We start from the raw sequence: 26,726 nt of genomic DNA on the forward strand, positions 1-26,726 counted from the left end.
GGTCGTCAAAGTTGCGAGATAATAATGAAAGAAAAAACACCCTTGTCACACGAAGTTGTGTGGTTTCTAATGCTTGATTTCGAGACCTCAAATTCTAAACTTGAGGTCTCGAAATCAAACTTGTGGAAAATTACTTCTTTCTCGAAAACTATGGCACTTCAGAGGGAGCCGTTTCTCACAATGTTGTATACAATCAACCTCTCCCCATTACTCGTAACCAAGTCAGGTTTTATGCTAATAATTATTTTGAGTAATCACCAATAGTGTCCAGTGCCTTTAAGAAACGTGTACAGAGTCCGACAAACACCACCCGTGTTTATAATTCTCTGACCAAAGGATGACCATGTCTGCTATTAAGTCGGCTAACTTCTTGCATAGACTCTTCGTCTACAAAGCAAGGATAAGTAATGGCATCTTGACGCATCGAAAACAGTCCAATCTATATTTTAGAGATTCGCTTTATCACATCCTTACGTAAACTAAGACGGGGTCATTTTCTCTTGACAATTGGAGCGATTTTTCACGAATGAAACCCGAGTATGACCATTGGTAAGTTGAAACCAAGGATTAAACAAACCATATATACAAATAGTTAATAACGGTCTTCGATAAGGTGCATCGGTTTATCTCTGATTACATTTTCTTCAAAGTTGTTTGCGCTGTAAAAAGCAGTCAATAAGAACATATTAGGGTGTCATAATGGTATGATTGTGCATTGAAAATTTTTCGACAAGACTTTTCCATTGCGGTGAATACATAACCTTTATGATGGTAAATTAGTTTTCAAAATTAGGGGTAGCCTACAACCATGTTTACAACTTCTTTGAGGGAATTGTTGGCTATGATAAAATTAGCCAGTGTGGTTTGAACATGTCGAAGTTCTCATGAGAATTGTTCGAAACGTTGAGGTCACTATTCTCTGAGGTCACTATTCTCTACTCTGAGGTCACTATTCTCTGAGGTCACTGTTCTGTCGTAGCCAAAAAACAGGGGGTGCGTTCGTTTAGCTCCCCATGGTCGACCCCGATGTGTGTCGCTTTTTTTTCGCAGGACGAACGTGGGTAATTATCTGCACTGGTTCATCCTGGAAAAAAAACCGCCACACACCGGGGTCGACCAAGGGAAGCTAAACGAACGCACCCTAAACTTTCGATGATGACCCACACTTCCACACTATAAGAAGGTTGACATTTGTTAAAAATGATGGTTAGTTACTCTTACATGTGAGCAGCCATGTTAAAATGTTATGCATGACGGGAAATAAACATTAGACTTGAGTCAGTCTGCTAAGAGCATATTACTACACAATCCATGAAAAGCTTCAAACATAGCTTGTTATTTTTGTATCAGTTTTTGGAAAATTTAAGTAAAATAGTAATAAGAATGACAAATAATATACACAAATATCATGAAGTGCACCCACTGATTGTGTATATCTATAAATTTAAATAAATATATTTAATGTCCTGTAAAACGTCTTTAGTCTGTCTTAAACATTTAAATTATCTGTGGTATTTAGGGCGTAATTTAAACAAGTATCCACCACAAGACCGATCTACACTCAGTGATAACGCAGTCTGATGACGTCATGCGGTTGCTCGTTCTTGTATGCTGATATGTTTGCTTTAAAAGCCCATTTCAATATACATGTACATCCTGCGTTTGAAACATCTCAAGTGGCTGAAATAAATTTTTGAAAAATTAACATTTATAACGGCTCATACTCTTGATGTAGCATCATTCTTTTGACACTGTTGCAGACAATTATTATATTGTTTATGTCAATAAATTCCGGTCGACAAGTACGTCAATTAAAACTAAACGCATTGCGGTAAATATTGTTGCTTAACCAACAAAGCTTTGACCATGTTTTGCGGTTTCAAAATTACATTAAGCTGTTTCTAAATGTATGTATTTAGCCTCGATAAAAACCTGTTTTCAATCAGCTGTAAGTGGTTCTAATTGCCCATGTCAATCAATCAATCAATCAATTATGTGCTCATGCGTGAGCATTTAGTCGTTGATTAAAATGGTCGTGCTTCCCACTCAATCATACTTTTCATACAGTGTATATTTTTTACATCGTTCTTTCATTATGTTAAAAATCATTTACAATTATTATGTCTTTGCTTTAGTTGAAAACAAGCAAAACGTTGTTGATACAGATAGCGGGGATACGAAGGACTCTAACTCAAATATTCAAGAACAAATGAGGTCTGTGTTATTTCTAAATTACTGCAATGTCAATTAAGCCTAAACGACTAAATTACCGTCCGATCAGGACTATCACGGTCATTAGTGAAATTTGCAAGACACTCGAATATTAAAAGACCTCAGTCCTGAAGCCTCTTGGTTTTATTAGGCATCTAAAGGCACATAACAAGTGTTTTTCCCTCTTGCAACTTTGATGATCAATTGAGTTTTTTTTTTTTCACAGAATCGCTTTTTTATGCATTATGCTTGGCTACACCAGTGAGAATATTATTAATCTTTGACATCTACCGAAGATGTTCAGTGCCTCAGTAACCTTTGGTATACAACTTGTAAGAATCACTGCGGCTGTTCATAAAGTATACCATTTTATGAAAAGATGGGTGCGGCTTTAAGAGAGTGATTCAAAAACATTTCAATCTGAGAAACAACTCGTTGAGTGTGTACTCCAATGGGAGAATTTAGAACGCTAGGTGGCAGCAAACTTACAAGGTAAATTGCAATTGTTTACGTAGTTCTGAGCATGCGCACATTCCAGAGAACAATGGATTTTACCTGGTAAGTCTGCTGCCACCAAGCGTCCCAAAAGTATCCCATAGCAGAGTATTCGTCCTAGGTGGACATAACCGCTCCATATTTTCGGCAGTATCTCAAAAATGCTAACCCCTTTGAAAGGATATTTCCACAGGTTAGTTTTATTGACCTTGTATATATCTACATTGATTAAAACAATCGAATGGATCAAAAAACCCAAAATGTAGACTTCGCCTTTAGACACAGTCCGTGGACACTGAACTGCTAACAAAATGTTTGTTGAAATCCACACGTTTCTTAAACACACTTCAGGCGCACATAGGGCCTGTTACAAAACATTGTTAAATTTATTACAACATCAAGCTGATATTTATTTTAAGGTTTACGGCTGCAGTGAAACTAGACACCTGTTATTTGATCGCGAATAGCTCGCTCTAGCCTATTAACTACACGCGTTGACATCTATTTCAAACATTGTTCCGGTGGGGCCGTATTATGGACGGCAAGAAGTCATTGCACTGTGGTTATAATGCATTATGTACTTTATAAACTGTCGATACCAAAGTTCCGGGATCGGTGCGGGTAGTTCACGTCTATGTTTTACCCTTTTAGCGGCTTCACCCTCCCCTGGTGTCACGTCACCGAAGACGAAAGCGTCAATATGTTTTCGATCTGTATGTGTGCTCAATGTCTATGCTTTATCACAAAGGCCGTGCTACCCTCTTTGGAAAGCGTCATGTCTTGCGGTAAACAGTCCGTGTGTAAACTGTGGGTTTCAAGTTTCAGAGAAGACAGTTTCATATTTAAGTATGTATTTCTGGTTTCATGCGTGTTGAGTGACTATCGTGGGTCTAATTTTAAGCTTGGCTGCATCGGTGACAATCAGTCAACACGATTTCATCCACTGGAACTTTAAACACTCCCCCACGAGCCCTGTTCAAATAGACCTACATATAATATAAGAGCACACACTTTCAGAAGGTGTTTTAAATTCATCAGACTTGATTATCAGACTCCCTTTTAGGAATCAAGTATCAGACGACTTAAATTCCCGCAAATAGACACTGCTATGAAAGTCAGATGACCAGGCGTACCCTGAGCTAGTGCCCTGGAATGCATTACACAGGCCCATTTCGATTTGTAGTTGAGTCCATGAGCACGTAGCCACATTCACAATATGGGATTTATGGGATTTGCCCTAAATGGCTACTACCCGAATTCCAGCGGCCGGAACATTAAGTGCTTGTAACCAAATTATATTTGATTCCGAGTGTGACACTTAGTTTGATGTTGTTTAAGGAAAACCCATGGATTTCAGGGGGATTCGTCGCATGATCCCGGGGGATTAGAGTCACCCGATCAAGCATTAAGTGCTAGTGGCGCTATGGTGCTCTGCCTTTACGTCCATCAAGTGACGGGTGCGTCATCCGTTCTACGAAGATCATTATTCGAGTGCTTTGCATTAATGCAAACCCTATTGGATGCACGGACACTGGATGCGTAATGGAGTGTTCGGGTATCCTTCTCTATTGCAATGGTATAACGGTCGATCGAACCTCGTCTCGGGCACCCTACCGGAAGAAAAATTCACCCTAGTCCTTGAATTATTTCACTTTACGCCTTATAAATAAGAGATCTTGTTTACACAACGGTTATATAAGGGGAAAATGTAGGCCTATTGAGTGGTCAAATTTGTTGATATACTGTGAAGGTTACAACAGTAGCCACGTCGTTTCTACACCGACCAAAAAATTAACCAACGAATTGAAATTCGTTTTTTTTTTACCATTGTATGCAAAACAATATTCAAATAAAATACGCAGGCCTGGCGGTGTTTCCTATGCTTTAAGTCACTCTCGCCTGGGCACCCTGTTTCTTTAATATTTACATTTTGTTTATATTTTATCACCTTTTGTAGCCCGGGAACGTAAAGAGAACGTGTTCTAAATCCCAGTGGTACATGTCAGGCCTTAGACGCATAAACAATAGGGAGAAAAACCCCGCCAGAAAATCAACTTCGTGCACTCAGACGTGAAATCGTCAAACAAGGCGCCGGGGACGTTACTGCTCGCCTGAAACTGAAACTTTGAACTAAAAAATATGGTCTCGGAAATCTAATACAGAATACAATTTTTCGCCCCAGGTGATGCCATATTTGATATAATATTTTGTTCATGGAATTCTGGGCTCACGAATTTAAAGAGAGCAGTTCCAAAAAAATTGACAAAGGAATCACCGAAGCATATTCATATTGCAGTTTTTATAAACTTTTAAAAGCACGTGTGTAATTTGTCACCTGTGCATTCTGTATCTTAGAATTTAATTCTTTTCCTCGCCGTGCTGCGTAATACAGAAAATTGAAAGGATTTGAGGCAAATTGTGCTTCAAACGTGCCAGTCAATAAGCTATCCGGTAAAATGTAATTAAAAAAATGGGAGAAATGGTCGATATTCTTAACGCGTGTGTGGCGTTAAGACGTGGTGATATTTAACGGCACACGGTGTTCACGTTTTGAAGGCACTCTGGACACGATTGGTAGTTATTGTCAAAGACCAGCATTCTCACTAAATGTATCCTTACATTTGGCTCGTTTGGTCATCGAAATTGCCAAAAAGTAATGAAAGAAAAATCACCCCTGTATGTTGTACAAGTTTGTGTTTATAACAGAAGTCTTCCTGAAGTATTTTAGTATTTGGGTTAGAAATAACCTCTTGGAAAAAAAATACATTTCTTCCGAGGCAGCCGTTGCTCACAATGTTTTATAATATCAACAGCTCTCCGTTACTCGTTACCAATTAAAGAATGCTAACAATTATTTTGAGTATGTTTTGCAATAAGGAGTTGCGAACAGAGTGTTCAAACTCAATTTAATGACTCATTTAGACCCGGTCACCAATCGGTCGTTTGCACAACTAGTGTCGTTCCTTTAGTTTGCTTTCCCTTTACACGTTACAAACAAGCTATACGTGGTAAACCGAGGTTTCGGCAAACTAATGTGTGAACACACACCAACAGCCACAAGGTCTTTTCAGTGAAAACTTGGGACTTTTGTGAAACATAAAAATGTTGATTTTTCTCGCTAAAAGTTCAGAAAACAATTTGAAAAGAAAGCCCAAGAAAACATCGCTTATAGTATATTTATAATAAAAAAAAATTAAAAAAAGTATGATTGATGGTGACGTGAATTCCAAATCAGAGCAACTAGTCTGCTGCCACTTTATTATCAATAATATCAAGACACAATAATGGTGTGTTGTGGTAAGTTTAGTAAATTTGATAAAGGTTTTGGTAACATGAACACATTCAAACACACTTTCAAGTAAATTGCGGTATTTTAGGAAGAGGTTTGCCCGAGTTGAATGGTGCAGGTAATGGCAAAGTACGCACCCAAAGAACAGTCTGAATTTTAAAGAACCAAGAACTCGCTAATCTAGACACCATCAATTGACCCAGTTTATCACTCGTGGTTTAAAACGTGACACCCCCATTTTTACCTTAATACAAAGAAATACAAAATCCAACCTAGAAGTTCAAGCCAAATTTGTCAAGTTTAGTGTACTTCAAGAGTTCACGATTGCAAGAAAATACCTTCCGTCGAGATACTTCGTCTCTTTACATGAATAAATGGATTGCACATGACGTCACAGACCACCATCTTTGATGGCAAACAATGGATAAGTGCACATGTGTACGCGCTGTGCATGGCCTCAGCCAATGATAGCCTTTCACGCGTGCACGATCCATCAAAGATGGCGGCCAATAAAAGAGGTCTTTGGTTAACAGCGTACTCTTCACAGTGGAGGTAAAGGTCTTAGTTTGATTTTATATCCATTAATTTATACACGATCACGGTAGCTACTGGTTCACTGTTCGCAATTTTCGACAATTACAAATCACACGAGGGTTAGTAAAGTGCACACCAATAGGGAGAACATGAAGAACAGAAGTGTCTGCACTTGTTCTCAGACATGCGAGAGTCGTCCATGAATTAATGAGCGGGGTCGATCACAACATAATCACCTGTAGAACACTTAAATTTCTAAAATCAATTCTTCAAGAGCAACCCATGTTTAATTTTCTCTCGCATCGCTAACGTAATGCATCAAGGCCTTCGAGGAAGGACAATGTAAGTGCATATAGAGTCATTGACTTTATCAAGTAATAGAAACGTTGTTCACTCAAAAGCCCCCTTCACACGATAGCAAATTAGCAAGGGTCTCGTGCTAAAATGTAGCAAGGTTGTATTTTTTTCCAAAATTGTACCTCGTGTGAAAAGACAACATTTTCGGTAGTGTTCAATGTCCCCTTGAAATATTGTCCGCATACGCCGCACCTTATATTGATTCATAGAGCGTAAACGATAAAAGACGGGTTGCTTTACCACATTGAGCACCGACACGGGTGCTGCGTAAGAATGGCTTCATATAGCATTCATATCCGTCACTCAGTGACGCCCAGGGCACTTCAACATTCAATATCCAAAGATATATGACTATGTTTGAATTTTCAGACCTACTCCTTTCCAAACAGCACCGTGTCATGGTTGTACAAGGTGCTGTGGCGTATTATGCTGTCAATCAAATAAGAATACCGGGACAAACTTTTACGTGCGTTAAACAAAACACGGGACCAACTGTTTTACGTCCCATCCGAAGGACGATTCATTATGGTTAAGTGTCGTTTGTCCGACTGGGACTCGAAATCACGCTCAGCTGTTCAGAAACACCAGAGCTTGCGCCCGGTGCTTTTAACCTGTCGGCCATGACACGCCAAAAATAAACACTAGTAAATACCGTCAAATATTATGACTTGTATGGAATCATCACAATAAATGTACATCAATCAAAGACGTGTAGGTTCTGTATATATTTCTCACGCATTGTTTCTAATCCCCAATGAAGCCATTAGTTATTACGTGCATCAAGACAAGACGCAGAGCAGTCTAAGTATAGCCACAACACAATATTGGTTTTGAACCAGATTCTCCAGAGGCCTTATGTAAATTGCTCATGTGCCATATTGCCGCCGCAAGCCACTACACATGCAAAGTGCTTTCAGAAAAGAAAAACAAAATTATGAAGAAGTTGGATACATTATTTCTCCCCGTTTAAAGGGAATGAGCAATACCCCCACTGGCAATGTGTTGTTTGTGCAGGGATGAGGATTAAAGTTTGCCCACTCACTAAAATCAGTCAAAACATCACATTTTTCATGTTTTCTAACTTTTTACCATTGCCCCACAACACTGGGATTAGTCTCCAATATTTATCAGGATAGAGTGGGCCCCTTCATAAAAAATTGCTCTATAGGCAGTGTACACTATTTTTAAGTACTCAAAATGATTATTAGCATAACTCCTGGTTTCTTCAAATTGTGTGTCTCGTCACTACATACATAGATGCTGCAGGTCTTGATTTTACATCTCATCTACCAGAAACCCCTTCCAATCAAACCTGAATTCGAAGTAATCGTTTTCTTCCAATCATTAAGGGAGCTCTTCAATCGGAATCCAGCGTTAGCGGTAACTACACAACTGCTGCAAAGGGATTAAAAACAATTTGCTACAACAACTCACGAGAGACAGTAGCCGTGTTCGGAACTTGTAAAATTTACATACTCGAAGATTATTAAATGCGTGCTTGCGTTAGCATGTTACTTTTAAAGGCAGTGTGTAATTACTCAAAATAATTATCAGCATAATGCATCACTTGGTAATGACTAATGGGGAGAGGTTGGTAGTATAAAACATTGTGAGAAACGGCTCCCTCTGAAGTGACGTAGTTTTTGAGAAAGAAGAAATTTTCCACGAATTTGATTTCGAGACCTCAGATTTATAGAATTTGAGGTCTCGAAATTAAGCATCTGCACGCACACAACTTCGTCTGGCAAGGGTGATTTTTCTTTCATAGTTATCTCGCAACTCCAACGACCAATCGAGCTCAAATTTTCACAGGTTTGTTATTTTATATGTTGAGATACACCAAGTGAGAAGAATAGTGTCCAGTGTCTTTAAGCATTGGACTGTCTCTTATATATGAATATGAGACATAAATAAAAACGTTTTACATTCAATGTAAGATGGGACTACAATTCTGTTTTAAACGCACATTCCGATGATTTGTATCGTGTGAAATGCCATCAATTTATTATAGAGTAAATTCGTTTTCTTTGTTAGTAGGCTTGAATAAAAATACAATGAAATGAAACAAATATTTTACAATAAATCCATGTATATTTGTATATCCTACTCGGCCGTAATTGTTTTGTAAATTTCTGCTTCTGTGACTGTTAAAGTTTGAGACAGCGGCGGGTACATACAAATTTTTATTTTTTATTTTATAGGCCTATCAATTTGTGAAAATAACGAGCATAAGATGGTAAATCCTTTGTGATATTTTTAGCTTGCTTTACATCTAATCAAATTTGCCTCAAGTAAATTGCGTGCAAAATACAAACTAAGTTTGTTGTTTAGTCCAAACATGCCTGTACATCAAGCAATCAAGATTGCATGCTATTGTTCTTATAATCAAATCAAAAAGAGCAATAACCCTGCAGCATAGGCGCAGTCTAACCGTCTTAAAACATCATTCCCGACCAAAATATAATAAAAGTACAAAACATACAAAACATGAAGCCGTCAACAGAGACATATATTGTTCTTTTAATTAAATCAAGAGTATTACACCGAGGGTAGGCACAGTCTAACTGTCTTTGATATCATTCTCCACTCATTCTTAAATTGAATAGTTTTACACAAAAATACTATAAAGTACAAAAAACATACGTAACATGTAGACGTCAAACCAGACTTCTTTGGTTCTTCTAACTAACTCAAGAGTACCCTTCGGCAAGGTGCCGTCTAACTATTTTAAACACCCGTCAACACCCAGGTGCAGTATCTTAAACATCCGTCCACACCCAATCTCAAAGGAATAGATTTAGACCAAAATATAAAAAGGTATAACACATACATAACATACCAAAACGGGGCCAATATTACTTGAAGATGTTCGAGAACCTTCTGTTATTCCCTCTTGGGTGGTAAGATCTGATGATGAAAATGTTTTGCACACAAGTGCCGTGGTGTGCACCCCTGGGTGAACAAAAATCGGCAATTTCACGAATTGAGTGTTCGAAATTGGATGCCGCAGACAAGAGTAAAGAAACAAGTATATGACGCCATATGGGCAAGCGAAACAAAATAAAAAAATACTTGAAATGAACAGACCAGCGGTCATTCCCCACCACACAAGCTTACCAAAGTGTGCCCTAAAGGAATTGCAGAAACGAAATGGAGAACGGAGACTATTTTTCTTTAAATGTGCATGATCGTGGGGGTGTGGAAAGTGAGTTAGCACGGACTGCAGATTATATCGGAAGGCAACCCTCGTATCGCAACTTCTTTTAAGCAGCAATCAAACATCTGAGAAGCCAATGGCGGTTGATGGTATCGTAAAAACGCGTATTCAGAAGCGCAAATCGGACCCGTTCGTGGAGGCATACGAACACAACTGACTGAAAGATGATTATTTTCATGTTCTTTGTGCCCAAATTCTGATTAGTACCCAACTATTGAAGTGTAAATACACCACTGATTAGGTAAAGGTGTTCTGTCATGTCCTTCTGCCCCATTGTTAACTCACACCAATTCATGTAAGTATAAAGACACCACTGACCCTATCATATCTTTCTTGCCCAATTCTGATTTTTATCCAATTATATGGAAGTATAAACTCAAAACTGCATAGGAAGTTGATAGTGTTTTGCCATGTTCGATGTGCCCATACTCTTCACACCAACTGTGAAGAGTATTCTTTGACAATTACTTTAAGTGTCTATTGTCTTTAAACTTTACAACGGTTTGGTTTTTTCGTTGTTGTCTTTATGCTTCAAGCTCTTGCTTCGAAACGCAGTTGTATTGTAGGCCTACACATTTCGCAGAGTGTAACTTTAGTACTCGTACACTTGACCCAAGGGAATTTGGTTGTACAAAACATGATTCAGCCTTCACTGATGTCATCAAGTTACGCGCCTAAGCATTTTGTATAACTATTTTGTTTATGTACCGAGAATTTCAATCGAAACATTTCGCAAGATAGTTGTTTTTCTCATCTCCTCTAAAGATCTCAGAATGTTCGCCGTTTTTAGTTTGAAAGATGACAGGCTGTAAAAGTTTTTTTTTTAAATTATTACATTTTGGAGAAAAACAAAATCTAAAATCCATGTGCCCTTTGATAGAACATTGATCATGCTAGAAGCCTAGGCAGGCCCGGGTGACTTGCTATTGTGTTTATTATTAGCCACATTTACGTTGTAAATAAAAATCCAATTTAAAGTGCATGCTTTCAAGACTGCACTTTCTTTTCATAGAGGACAAACGCAGAGTGTATTTTTACGCATAAAGTAAATTGCAACTTTTTCAATATTGCATCTTATAGGATACTGGCAATGAATTACCAACTGCATAGGAAAAAGTAACGCACTTGAAAAGCAATTTGGCGAATGAAGAAAAAAATATGTCCATAAACTATGTACAAATACATAAATGGCTCTTCAGACCATCACATTCCAAGTGAAAGTACTTTTACTGAGTCTGGCGTCCACATCTGAAGTAGCATCACAAGCTCGCTAATAATTATCAGGGTGACGAAAGAGATTGCGCGCTGGATAAATAGGAGCAAAGTCCAAAATATACATTCATGAGCAATAATAAATCTTGAGCAGAAAAGTATAAAGGTGTTTGATGCTCCACGCTGAACGTGCTGAGTTCATTGTTATTTCAGTGTGTGGTGCAGTACTTAACAATACACGAGTGTTGTTAATTTTTACATGAACGTAACTAGCTGTAAGTGATACTTGAGCGTTTTGTGTAACACCTTGTAAGTAAACATAGAAGGCTGGATAAATGAAAATAATAACAACATTCATGGAGATGATTTAATTACTGTTGTGTTATGATGCTTGTTGATAGAGCATTGACGTCACATTTTGATTTGAATGGGTTTATGTGCAGACACGGTGCTTGAGTAAAGCTGTGCAGGAAGTGTTGACTACACCGTCAACACTGATGGTTATCCAAGCCAATGCTGAAACACTGGAGTGGCCAGACCGCTTTGATTGACCGTGAATCGAAGAAAGTTAATTAAACACAATTAATAAATACCTCAGACAGTTTCGCTATTCCTATTGGAGGAGAACGCGTCACGTGGGTGTGTGTGTAAACCTTTGTTAATGACCAGTAAAAAGTGTTGAAACATGGGCGTGACACGCGAGCTTGCACCTGTGCTTATAAGACAGTTTCTTCATTCTTATTGGTCGAGAGCAACTACCGGGACAGTTGTGCCACATCACGCGATACGCGCGACGCGCACATCAATCTCCTTAAAGGAGTTGTTTACCCTAGGGCCTTACCATTTCATAGCTGGAGGGGTGTTGTGTTGAAAGAAATTATTGAACAATTATAATTTTTGCATTTATTTTACTTTTTGACAAAAAATGTTGATGTTTTTTGATCGAAAGGGTATTTATGAATGGGAATCAATCGAGTGTAGTAATACTTTGTGAGAAATTTGGTTAGATTCCTTAAAACAAAGACAGACGGATTCAAACCTTTCCCCAAAACGGGTCAGAGATAGAGTCTGGATTCCTGGAAAACCATTTGAGAAACGGAACCATTGAATTGAGTTCAGAGAAAATCAGATTGATGCGAGGATGATCTGCTTCCATCGGGGACAGTAAGCAATGATCTTACGTTTCCCGAGCGGCTTGATGCGGTTTTCTGACCTTTCAAGAACAACCCATGGGTGTTGGAGCTTAAGATGCCTCAAGATGCCTATTGTCACGGCCAATCAGCCGCTAACCAACTAGAAATTGAGCCAGACACAGATATATAGAAATGGAATCGGAATTACATTGCGGTTGACCTGGTCTTGTGTCTTGTCTTCGGTCAAGCCCGCTGGAATTTAAATACAACAAAAACACGTACGTCATTCACAACCTTGTATGAATGTTTGATCAAGGATTGCCCAGCGGTTTGGCACTGTGCTGTCGTTCACGATAATAAAGAACAGACAAAGAAGATGAAAAAAGGCATTAGATTGTTATTTTTCTTTTTTAAATATCAATAACTCTTCGGGAAAGGTTTATATTCGTGAGTGCATTCCCCACAGTTCTCACTCGATCAGTTATGATCATTACTAGGCAGATACCATATGCACCCAGTAAGTGGATTAGACCCTAATCCATTTCCCCGTGTCCCTCGTGGCTGTTGCTCGCTTAATGAAACGTCATAGTGTTAGAAGGGGGGTGTGGCCATATCTATATAGTCACATGACTGCACCAATATGGGAACGGTTCTCGATTTGAGAAGGTTCTCTCCCTCGTTCTCTGTTTCGATTTACTAGACAACAGTTTATCGCTGCGTCCGTACAAATTCTTTTAGACCTGCTCCAAGAACGTACAACCAAACCGGAACAATCATGGACACTGTAATAAGGCACGGTTTGGTTTGGGTGCACATACATCAGCGATGTGTCCAACAAACCTAAAAAGGCTTGAGATGAACAAAAAAGGTAAACGTCATGAAGTCTGACGTCACACTTCAAGGCCTGGTTAACGCCTGGCGACCTTGGAGTTTGCTGGTAAATAGCAAATTAATGTAAACGCAAGTTTTGCGTGTATCCGTCACACACGCTCAATTGTGTTGCATCAGTCATTGAATGTCTACACAATACAGCCATTGAATTTGTCAAACCATAATCTGACGGATAAAGACAAAAGACCAGTCTCAGGTTTTACTTAATTCACACTATTTTGCCTCCCGTGCTTCTATACCGAGGGCGCCCTCTCTCGTTGATGGCGCGGGCTATGGTGGGCCAAATGTAGGTCAACATAGTCTACTTCACTGTATATAGGTCTCTGCACTAAACACTTAAACAAGACCATAAACATTATAGACTTGATTGGTTTTAAACATTAATGTTGTCATTTTGCAATTATTAAATTTTACTATTAGGCTCTAACGGAATTATTGATCTATATGGAGTATAGGTGACTTTTTAATTATAAACTCAGAGGACGGTAAGTACAATAGCTTTTGGCTCCTCGCATATACAAGAAAAGTCGCTGTCAAGTGCAATTAGGTTCAAAAAGAGGAACCCATTGTGCGAGTACGACAGCATGAATGGATCCCGCGACATGATTTGTCTTGAGACAGTAGCGTGGCCTAACCACATAGGAGCCACACCAAAAAATAACAGACGAAACAATCTCCAGGCTTTTCGAAGAAGTGTCTTTTCCCAATGCACTTAAGTTGAAAGCGTAGCTAAGACATTATTACCATCTTACAAAGTCTGATCAGTACATGAACTGTATCAGCATAAAATCTTGAGAAGTGTAGTGATATATTATTTGAATTACTTCACACGAACATGCACGACCACAATAAAGTAACAAGAAACACATTAACCACATATCCACACCAGACGAACAAATCTCCAGGCTTTTCGAGGATGTTTCTTCCCCCCCCCCCCATTTAGAAGTGCAACCGCGCCAATTTAACCATGTTACAAAGTCTGTCCAGCACATAAACTGTCTTAACATAACATCTGGTGAGGGAAGGAACGTAATTGAATTACAGGCACGAGTATGCAAAACTACTATATTTGTACTTTTTAGAATTATCTCAACCACATAGGAGCCACACCAAAACAGCCGAACAAATCCCCAGGATTTTCGAAGAGATGTTTTTTTTTAGCCCCCTGCGATTTACTCGGAAGTTCGGCAAGGCCATCTTGTACCGAAGTCTGATCAACACATAACGGTCTGAATATGAAATATTGAGAAGAAGAAGGAACATAATTGAATTACACCACACGAGTATGCAAGACGACAATTGGACTTAGAAACACCTTAACCACATAGGAGCCACAAACATAACATTGGAACAAATCTCCAGGCTTTTCGAAGATGTTTCCTTTTCCATGCACTTTTACTTGAAAGTGTAGCAAGGCAATTTTTGCCATCTTACGAAATCTGATCAACACGTAACATAAAACACTAAGCAAAAAAGAACATAATTGAATTACTCTACACGACGTGCAAGACTACATGCACATTTTGCACATAAAAACACAGGGAAACATGATAAGCTATGAAGGCCCCATATAGCTATTTCAGATTGGACTTCATTTTAAGTATATTTGTCTTAAGGAGATCCAAACACGTCCATCTGCTGTTCTGTTATCACTTAAACAAACTGTTTAATATGACTTGCATTTTACGTTTTACTGTATGTCTGTGCACAAATAAAATAATTAACACGGTTGATCAGCACACAGTAAGGAATGAATTTTTTATGGATTTAACGCAGTGATTTACTGTTAATCCATATCTAAATATGTATTCATAAATACCTCAGACAGTTTCGTTATTCCTATTGGTGGAGAGCGCGTCACGTGGGTGTGTATAAACCCTTGTTTATGACCAGTAAAAAGTGTTGAAACATGGACCTGACACGCGAGCTTGCACCTGTTCTTATAAGACAGTTTCTTCATTCCTATTGGTCGAGAGCAACGGCTGAAACGGTTGTGCCACATCACTCGATACGCACGACGCGGACAGCATTCCCATATAAGGCTTTACCATTTCATTGCTGGGGGGGGGGGTGTTGAAAGAAATCAAAGTGTGTTGAATCTCGATAAAATTATCAAGAACCAGGCCTCTGTGGGATTAAACCACTAGTTGGCAACCTCTTCACCACACATTGATTCCCTTATTATGCCATGGCCTTACTGGTGCAAATTGACACAATTGTCCCTTATCAAATTTAAGTTCGCCCCAAAATATTGGCTAAATGCCACTCTCGGTAAAGAAGACGACCAGAAGACGAACATGATTAAATTAACTCATGGGAGCTAAAGGTTCTCTTACAAAGGTCTAGATTGTGGAATGGAGGAAATTATGCACCGACAAGTTCAAAGCTAGGCGAATCGCTCTTTTGTTCAATGATGTACGGAATAAGCCGCTTACTTGTCGAATGGTGCTAATTTAAAACTAATCTGGACCTACAGAACGCGTTGGGCCACGGTCCGAATCTCGTCTTTGATGCTCTGAATTATCAACCACGGTTGACCTGTAATGTTAAAGGGAGGGAGTACCGTTGGAATTTACTCCAAACATCTACGGTCATAAAAAGTAAATTGGTAAAGAGAACTGGAGAGCAGTTGTTAGTAGAAAACATTTGTAGAAACGACACCCTTTGGAGTAATAGGGTAAGAGGTAAATTTCAAGCCAAAATTGAAACTGGGAAAGGCTCCAGGCATGAAGCCTTTTTCGTGCATCTTCACGCATTAATAATGGAAAATGGTGGTTGCTGATTGTATATAACATTGTAAGAACGAAATCCCTTTACATTAACACATTATTTTTGAGAAAGGGGTTATTTCTCAATACAATATTTGCATCTGGAAAAAAAAAACTCCAGGCTTAAAACTTTTCTCAAGCATCTGACTGGACTTAATTCTATATGTTTTTTCTCCTTTTATCATTTCTTGCAAATTCGATGACTAATCGGAGACTTTTGGGACGCTTGGTGGCAGCACACTTACCAGGTTAATTCCATTGTTCTCGGTAATTTGCGCATGCTCAGAGCTACGTTAACAATGGAAATTTACCCGGTAAGTCTGCTGCCACCTAGCGTTCCAAAGTCTCCCATTGAGCTCAAATGTTCACAGATATGTTTATGTCAAGATACACCAAGTGAAAGTATTGTTCTTTGGAAACTTCGCCATGCCTCCTGGCTGCAGCCAGTCGTGCTTCAGACAGGCCTGCTGTAGCCAAAGAGTAATCTCTAGAGCTATCAACAATGCTTTTAATAATGTCAATCGATTGCCAATCGTATTACAAAGGATGTAAAGCGTGAGGGTGGATTGTTTATGCTGTGTTATAATTCAATAAAATGCAATCAACTGAATCTCAACTTGCAGTTTCATCTGCTGGTAATTTTCAATCAGGGAGGGAAAACATGGCGGTCATTATGACAATGATGTTGCAATAATGCAAATATTGTTTATTTGATGTTAGTCTGTGAACAATACAATGTACGGTTGTACATTGTATGTTATGTTGCAACTTTATGTTGCAAGCAATTACAACATAAAGTTCCAATTGCATGAAATCAACAGAAAAATAAACCAATGACTTCTCCCAGTCCTCCATTGCTTTTCTGCACAGAAGAGAACCAGGATTGTACTTGGTTTGACAACGGCCTGAATCATATGCCAAGAATTCACGACGTCTACGGTTAGACACACTCACATTTAGTTTACGTGGACATTTCATTAATATGTACACCTGTGTTTAGGTCCACATAGTGTTTCATAGTAATTCAAGTCCCTACATTATGTGGGCCTTTTTTGTTTTCAAGTCCACACTTCGTATACAGCTTTAAAACACACGCATGTGAATCATAAGATGGTTTGTGAGGTACTGCTATTATTAATATATGTTAAATGATTGCTATCATTGTTCTATCATTCCATGTTGGGTCCGGGTTTAACAAAGAACTATAACATGGGGTCCGTTGTTCCATTGTCTAAAATACCCCACAAGGGTGTAAGCCCACACATGTTTGTTGAACTAATAAAACGATGACTATTCTTTGTTCTCCCATCGCTTGTTGTATGAAAAGGAAGCGAGGACGTTCTCGCTCTGTCCAAGCACCTGGTTCCTTTTAGTTATAGTCGACGGTTGCAACTCCCTTTGCCTTTTTTGTTGAGGGATATTCATTATCCCCTTAATGTATTGATCATTTGGAGATTGGCGTATAAACACCGCCATGAGTACATGTTTTTGTCGTGTATTATATTAAAATAATAACTGTCCAAAAGTCCGTCAAACTTAGAATTATGAAGACACGCTAAGGTTTTCAAATACATACTCAAAATTCTATGCACTTGCCCCCTTTAAAAAATGTCAGATGCCTCAAGCAATTGGAATTCTACTCGATTAATTTAAGACAAGTGTAAATCGCTTCCATTTAAAAGTTAAATGTCCAAATTCAGCGGTTTTCCCCCGCCATGAGAAGCCTTTTAACTCCCATACGTAAACATACACCGATACTGTGTGCTGCCTAAAAGAGAGCAATTATTCGACACATCCCTTTTGCCAAGACTATTTCGGTTTTTAGAATGTTCACCGGACCTTCACAGTCTCTCTCTCTACGATCTATAAAAAGTCCCTGAGAAAGATAAAAAAACTGCATTTCCTGGAGAAGCAAGTCCCCGGACTCCTGTATTTATATTTGGCAAGTTATAATCAATACGGGGAGGAAACTGTAATATTTCAGCGGCATAGAGACAGGTGGCGACCCAGTCTGGCTAAACAGTCGATTTCACCGCAGACATATTTTATACTGAGATGCATTTTCAAAAACGACAGCTGTGATAAGATCGCGGAGACAAGACCCGTTTTTTGAATAGGTGATGAGAAGTGGAAGATTGGATTATTATTTTTTTCCTTTTTGTGATTTCATTTCCTTTCGGTATCGAATTGGCTGTGAGGATTGGAGAGGTAGTATAGGCTGAGCGTTTTGGACCGGGGGCCGGGGAGGGAAGATGAGGGACGGATGAGGAGGAATGACGGATCAGTTTGCGGCGCCCCCTCTCTATACCGCTCTTTATCGCTCCATTCCACCTGCCTCTTTATCTTCTTAATGGTTAAAGTCAGTTTTACTTTGAATAATCGCACATCTTCACTCGTTTACTATTCTTCAATGGACTGCTAATGCTCGACTTTCAATCACTGTTCCTCATTACCTGTTTGACATCTGCAGTGAATAATGCACCTCAATCACTGTCACATTGTCTCCAGACAAAATAATGAGATATGTGTCACTCGTCATTTATAAGTTACTTTAATGAGGAGGTACACAGTGGACGTTGATAGATACCAACGTTAATTAATTGATGAGTGGTCTATTAAACACAGACAAAGTGTCCATTTACGAAAGCATTATGCCGACTACAATTCTCGGACCGCCATCATTAGTAAACTCGGTTTCATGTTATAGCTCGGAGCCGCCAGTTATCATTAGCGAGATTATACTCTTAGCACAAAACAGCCTTTAAAATAACCCGACAGGTGAGGTTCACAATCTGGTTGTATTGTAAACACTCATTCCAGATGAATATTTGGCTAGACTCACATAGGCTTTGCGAGAGAGGCCGGATGCCGCCTTTTTATTGTGTTTATTTTGAACACTATTTTTGTACTGTTATAGGTGAATAATTCACAGCCCAGTAAATACAAATGTTGCATTCCATGCTCAAACATTTAGAGGATTGGCTGTGATACATGTTTATGTTGGTGTATTCGAACAGGTACAGGTATCTATAAACGTGTATGATATAAATAACATTATATTGATGTATTTTTCTCTTTTCCTCTCAACACAGATTATGAGTGGGATGAACTTTAGTGTGTGGAGTCCTTCATCGATTTGGTGAATGTCGCAATTCCTTCGCTTACTATTGTTTCTCATAACGGATTTAAAATGACATTTGATGGTCGACAATTTCCATGACGGCCTCCTTGCTAATAATTAAGAGATAGATGTAATACAATGGCCACAGTTTGGAAGTACTTAGTGGTACCACTGACAGTACTTCTGATTCTGTGTTACGCTGTGCTAGCCGCCTACCCGGACCTTACGGGGAAAGTTGCCGCCGGGCAAACACTGAGAGTCGACGGGGACATCGTGCTCGGGGGCCTGTTCCCCATCCACGAGAAGGGTAAGAATGAGAGTATCTGTGGAGATATTAACCAGGATCGTGGTATCCAGAGACTGGAGGCCATGCTCTTCGCAATTGATCTGATCAACAACGACACGAATATCTTGCCCGGAATTGAAATCGGTGCCGAGATCCGAGACACGTGTTCCAGCGACACGTACGCGCTGGAGCAGTCTCTGGAGTTCGTCCGGTCCTCCCTGACTACGGTCACTTTGACTTCTCCGGAGTGTCCACCGGAACATGTGCCTGTTAATCACACCGCTAATCCGGGAGTCGTGGCCGGAGTGATAGGCGGTTCGTACAGTACTGTGTCCATCCAAGTGGCCAACTTGCTCCGGTTGTTCCAGATTCCGCAAATCAGCTACGCATCGACAAGCTCGGAGCTCTCAGACAGGAAGAAGTTTGAGTATTTTGCAAGAACTGTCCCACCTGATAAGCTGCAGGCGAAAGCTATAGCAGACATTGTGGCCTCTTTCGGTTGGACGTATGTCTCAACGATCGCCTCAGAGGGAAACTACGGCGAATCGGGAATCTACGAGTTCCAGAAAGAAGCAGCATTGCGAAATATCTGTATAGCGAGAGCGGAGAAGATACTCTCTTCGGCAGACTCTCAAACCTACGATAAAATCATCACGCGGCTGAAGAAGAAACAAAATGCAAAGGTTGTGGTGTTGTTCACAAGGGTAGAGGACGCCAGGGACCTCCTGAGTGCCGCGATGCGAGCCAATCACAGCGAAAGTTTCATCTGGCTCGCCAGCGATGGGTGGGGTGCACAGGAGACCCCCGTTAAGGGTAGGGAAATCGTTGCTGAAGGAGCGATAACTATCGAACTACAGACTCGAAAGATCAGACAATATGATAAATATTTCCTCAATCTTAATCCCACGAACAATGCACGGAACCCATGGTTTAAGGAGTTCTGGGAACAGAAGTTTAAATGTACTCTCCCGCCGGACGGCACGGGGAATGCAACCCCTGCTGAATTGAGGTGCCTGAAAAAGAGCCTCGACGACGGGTCGCATCTTCAGGAGAAGAAGACACAGTTTGTGGTGGACGCTGTGTACGCGCTGGGGAACGCGCTGGATCGCATGCATCGCTCAATCTGCAACGAGACTTTGGAACTGTGCGAAGGGATGGTGCCTATCAACGGACAACGACTGTTTAAGGAATACATCTTGAACATAGAATTTCAAGGTAAATTTAGGGCAATGTTTGTCAGTATACAGACTTGATAAAGTATGGGCTTCAGAAGATGTGGCTGGTAATAATTTGTATTGCAACAGACGTAATGCTTTGAATTTAAAGATATGAAGTGGAACTGGTCCCGATTTGCGGCATGTCATGTAATTTTTTGGTAATCTCATTCAAATATCGCAAACTGTTCTCGCAAGAGATGTATTGCTTCCTAAACGTTTCGACTAGAATGGTTTAGTCTTCATCAGTGAGACAGTGCGACTCTTATTTCCTCTGCATTTAAACTCCAGTTGTCTAAAAATGAAAACAAAAATAGAAGAATGAAACAGAAGAAGGTACCAGAAAGCGGCATTTCAGCTACAGAATTTGCCACATTTCAAATATATATTGCTGTCCTGCTTTGGTGCTCATCGTACAATTGACCCTTATTAAGGTCAAAGTCAACTCTCACCGGTTAACTTTTACTATGATTGGTTCTAAATTCAATCTGGGGTTTCCCCTTTTTTTTAATCGGTTGGAATGGGTTTGTACAATCCTGTCGTAATTGTTGTGGGGATTACCAACATCCTAGTGGTGAATTTAACACCAGCTGTGCTATGCAATGGAGAATAGTAAGTTTTGTAATCAATATACATTCCTATGTTCTAACATTTCAGATATAGTTGGGTCTCTAGTCAGCTTCGATGAGAAGGGGGATGGTTTGGGCCGCTACGACATCTTCAACTTCCGGCGTGATAGCGACAACCATTACAGTTACGTCCGAGTAGGAGAGTGGCACGGGGAGCTCGGGCTGGACCCGAACTCAGTTCAATTCCACCCATCGGTTCCAGTTCCATCGACAGCTGATCTGCCCATGTCACAGTGTAGTCTTCCCTGTAAGCGAGACGAGATTAAAAAACTACAGGACGACGACGAAGCATGTTGTTGGTTCTGCTCGGCGTGTGAGCCCCACCAGTTCGTCAAGGATGAGTTTACATGTACGGATTGCGCGCGTGGCTACTGGCCGCTCAGCAACCTCAGCGGCTGCTACAAACGCATGGAGGAATACATGGACTTCGCCTCCCCCTGGAGTATCATACCCGTGGTGTTCTCCCTGCTTGGGATCATGGCGACGTGCTTCGTCGCTATTGTGTTCGTAACCCACAACCAAACGCCGTTGGTCAAGGCGTCGAGCAGGGAGCTCAGTTACATCTTATTGCTTGGGTTCGCCTCCTGTTACGCCATGACGTTCCCGATTCTCGCCAAGCCGTCCGAGACAACGTGTTCTATACAGAGGATCGGCCTGGGGCTATCGTTTTGCGTGTGTTACTCGGCACTGCTAACAAAAACCAATAGAATTGCTAGGATATTTGAAAGTGCTTCTCATTCAGCCCAACGGCCGAAGTACATCAGCCCCAAATCGCAGCTGGTCATTTGTTTCGTTCTGGTCAGTGCCCAACTATTCGGGGAACTTATGTGGCTCATCGTGGTGCCGCCGGGAGCCAGTACACAACTGTCAAAGGACCGGTATCACGTTATACTCAAATGTAACATAACCGATACTTCATTGGTGGTATCTCTAGCGTACAATATGTTTCTTATCATATGTTGCACTGTTTATGCATTTAAGACACGGAAGATTCCGGAGAATTTCAACGAGGCAAAGTTTATCGGGTTCACCATGTACACCACGTGTATAGTGTGGCTGGCGTTTGTTCCGCTGTATTTTGGCACAACCGGAGATTTTAGGGTAAGTTCATCCGTTTGTATCTAACAACTTGCATGGATATACTCTACTTTACGCATAATGACATAAATTGAGTAGGGCGCCCTCCCTCGCCTATGTCTAAAGGAGGTTGGCCAATCACTAGCGACGTGCGTACCAATCTGCGCCTTACTGCTGTTTCATAATCGGTTCCCCTCTTAGGAGGAAGCTTGATGACGTCAATGCGTCGGGTATATTGTATTTAACCAAAAAATACTCCGTTTGCATTCAACATTTGCATTCAAACAAAATTTGATGTTGATAAAAAGGATAATCTGTAGTTTATCGAATCATACTAAGGGGCTTGAGGTACATAACATTCAAGTTGAACATTCAAGTAGTTATGAGCATAAAACAAACAACAAATGGAACCAAATGTTGTTTTTACCCCCATGTACCGAGAGTGGCTAGTTGTTCATTAAAACCAGGGATGGAGAAATCGTTTAAAATGTGTTTTTATGGAAGTGTGGTTACAAGGGTAATTTAATGCAGAGGCCCCCGCTATCCGAGACCTTTGAGCGGCTCGGGTTGCAGACTAAAGCTGGTCTAAAGAAACACCTGCTGCTGAATAGGGTTTGCGGATATTCCAAAGAGCTTAAACTCTATGTATAAAAAAAGCTAGCTGTACAGTGTGTCAATTACTGTTGCAGCCAGGCAAAGTGTGACGAGCCGGTACAAGGTCCATGCCCTATCTGACATAGCGCCATCTTGTGACATGAACATGACTTGTTCCCACTTGTAAAAATAGAGGGCAGCATTGCGAAAAGTAACTCATCTACTACTACACCGATAGTGAAGAGTATCCAACAGCCAATGTGAATGCCGATGAAGCACAACAAATAGCTAGGCCCAAAAAACAATTTGCTTCAAAGTAAGGCTACCAGCCAAAATACCATGTCACATAATATACAAATTGTGGTGTCCTGCGCTCATATCTGCTAATCGGAAAATTGTTAAGCAATTGTTAAAGGCAGTGGACACTATTGGTAATTACTCAAAATAGTTATTAACATAAAACCTTACTTGGTTACGAGTAAGAGGGGAGAGGTTGGTAGTATGAAACATTGTGAGAAACGGCTCTCTCTGAAGTGGACCAGTTTTCTAGAAAGAAGTAATTTTCAACAAATTTGATTTCGAGACCTCAGGTTTAGAATTTGAGGTCTCGAAATCAACCATATAAACGTACACAGCTTTGTGTGACAAGGGTGGTTTCTTCTTTATTATCTCGTAACTTGGACGACCGATTGAGCTCAAATTTTCACAGGTTTGTTATTTTGTGCATATGTTGAGATACACCAAGTGAGAAGACTGGTCTTTGACAATTACTAATAGTGTACAGGTCTTTAAGGATTGTGGATATCAGCTGGTGCTTTATTAAGGCAGATAGGGAAACTGAATTTGGAGAAGTATGCCTTTGATGGTGCAAGCGCAAGTATGCAATTTGGCACACAGCCAGAGTATGTCATGACGAGACTGGTGTTTGCCTATAGGGTCACATAGTCTCAGTGAGACTAGACTTGATTCAAGTCCGATTCTCGTGTGAGAGGTCCATAAGAATAAAACAACACGTAGCATACAGAGTACAGTGCGCCGCTCGCCGTCAAAATGTGGTCCCGAGAATGGGACTTGACGAGGTCATTTTTTACTCTGCACGTTGTCATTGGAACGGGTTTGGGAATGCAGCGCATGACACGGGGTTGGGACTTGAGTCAAGTCTACTGTGAGACAGAATCTCCTGCCACATCGATACTTCCTCGATGATAAGAAAGTCATTATTCGATGTGCGTAACGAACGTAAAAGCATCATACACAGAAATAGGAACAAGTTGTCTACAAGTAAACGAGTATTAAACGTTATATTTATCTTTCCTATTTTCTTCCCGTTTTAGATGCAGATAACGACCCTATGTATCACAGTCAGCATGAGCGCCACGGTGGCCCTAGCGTGTTTATTCACTCCAAAAGTATACATCATTGTCTTTCAACCAGAGAAAAACGTCCGGAGGCTGAACACCACGTCCACCAGACGATCACACTACGATGCACCGCCTCGTGACATGGTCAACAATCATGGTCAATACCCACGAGGTAGTAGCCTATAAAAGGGAAATCTCCACATTGGTACTTTTACAAAAACGTACGTCCAACCGAATCAAGTAATAGCTGTCAAAAGTAGCATTAGAAAGATGAAAAAAATCAAAAATCATTTAGCAAAAAAAAAAAAAAAAAACCTCACACACAAGTATAGCCGAGTGAATACTTTGCCTTTTGCATGCATCAAAATACAACATACAAGAAAGAATGCTCAAAAAACAAAAACTTTTTAAGTTTACCAGCAAACTACCAATGTTGAGCCTTCCCGCTTTGAGGTCAAGTTTTTGTAACTTTTATGCAGATTTGAACTCAATGTAAATCCTCCCAAGGCACTCACAGAAAGTGTCGACATTTTCTTGACACTTGACCACAAATCTACCATTTGAGCCATTTTGCTGGGCTTAACACCAATTGTTAGATTTTCGCCCCAAACAGACTGCCTTAGAAATCTCTATTGAGCGATTGAGTTGCATTGTATCACGCCCGCTGTCGAAACTTTTTTTGGGGGAGAAGCCTTTTTTTTCTTGGCGTTACAATTGAAATCACGACAGCGTGTAGCGGAATAGAGTTCAGCATTGCACCATTTGAACCAAATTAATAAAACCGAAACGATGCCAAATGGTGAATATATCCGAATCATGTAGTTTTGCCACCACCAATTCTTATGAAAGAAAAAGGCCTGGCTTTATAATACATCACAATTGAATGAGTAAAGATGTTACGCGAGAAAACTTTATGTCAAATACAACACAGATAGAAAAAAAACCTACATCAAGGAGCCTTTAAAACAAGTCCAGCCTGCGTTTCTTCACATCAGTCAATCGTAACACGAGATGTCATTTAATTAAAATCAGACATTACACAGACATGTATTCCTGGAAAATGACAACAAGCAAAACAAAAACGAAAGTAATTGAACACTCCAAGTCCAAGCACCCCTCGGGCATTCCATATGATCATATCTCCACTGTTTTTAACTGTAAAGTAGAGCGGTTCATAATCTGTCTGATTCTGACTCAACGACCAAGAGCAACACTGTGGTTCTACCTCACGGTGTTGGGCAAACGACTATGTACTGGGGAAACACATCACATGAATGAACCCATTTATTGTGTACAATTCGTACCAACATTCCTGTGCTATTGACAAACAGATTAACAACTTGAACAAGACGTTGCTGAGCAACTTTAGAAGACGTTGCTGGGCAACTTGAACAAGACGTTGCTGGTGAATTTAATCAAGACGTTGCTGAGCAACTTGAACAGGACGTTGCCGAGCAAGGCAGACAAAAAAGAAGGGGGAAAATGGATTTTTTTTAAAAAAAGATGTAAAGAAACAATTTCACCTTACTTCCTATAAGTAAAATGTTTGCATTGATCTTCTTTTTAGTCATTGTTTTACTTAAAAGTGCTTTAGAGCTGACAGATAAGGCACTCTATAAATCCATCATTATTATTACTCTATCAACCATTACACATTCCCAAGCATACACAAAAAGTTGATTCAGAATATACTCTAAATACAAGATTAGAATTTCTAATGCAATATTTTTGCGGCAAGTCTTCAGCAAACCAAGAAGCTTTTCAATGACCGGCAAAAATCATCAATTCTAATTTCGATTCTAAGTTTCTATGTCAAGGTCCAAATCGAAAAATAAGAATGTTTCCCTTTTTACCGTGGGAAAAACATGTAATTTTGCACCATCTTTAATTTTGGTCGGTATTGTCAATATTTGTTTCAAGTTCTTTAGTTAAATAAAATGTTTCGGGTCAGGCTTAAAACGGCCCAGTTTTACTCGTGAGGGCAAACCGACTGAAGATGTACACATTAAAGATTGGTGAGGGTGGAGAGCTTGTTATGTCATCCATTTACGAATCCAGAAAGCAGGAAATCCATCCATTCCCTCAAATTTGGGGAGTTCTTGATGCGGTCAATGGTTGAAAAACGGTCAATTGATCGTCTTAAAGTCACTGGAAACCTCGTTTTGTCAAAGAACAGTATTCTCAAAATTTGTCTTAAAACGGCCGCAAGATTCGTTGATTCGTTTTTTTTTCGATTCGTTTATTCCCAAAAGTGAAATACGCAAAATGTCAACAAGTGTTTGAAATGTGTAACCCTATATATCAAGCTTTAACTTTAATTTAAAAACTTTTTTTTAT

At 40.0% G+C, this 26,726-nt stretch overlaps 1 protein-coding gene across 2 annotated transcripts in view; it reads left to right on the top strand.

Moving 5' to 3' along the window:
- Nucleotides 1–26,726, top strand: part of LOC139954328 (metabotropic glutamate receptor 3-like) — a 91,007-nt gene that overhangs the window by 55,716 nt on the left and 8,565 nt on the right. Inside the window, exons 3-5 of one of the 2 annotated variants that reach the window (XM_071954080.1) lie at nt 19,200–20,729; nt 21,386–22,458; nt 24,363–24,561. In XM_071954080.1, the coding sequence (XP_071810181.1) occupies nt 19,367–20,729; nt 21,386–22,458; nt 24,363–24,561 (2,635 nt within the window). In that variant the 5' untranslated portion in view covers nt 19,200–19,366. Of the gene's footprint in view, nt 1–19,199; nt 20,730–21,385; nt 22,459–24,362; nt 24,611–26,726 lie in introns of both variants that reach the window. The other variant, XM_071954081.1, reaches the window with a different exon arrangement.

Source organism: Asterias amurensis, chromosome 2 (genome assembly GCF_032118995.1).
Source record: "Asterias amurensis chromosome 2, ASM3211899v1".
Taxonomy (NCBI): Eukaryota; Metazoa; Echinodermata; class Asteroidea; order Forcipulatida; family Asteriidae; genus Asterias; species Asterias amurensis.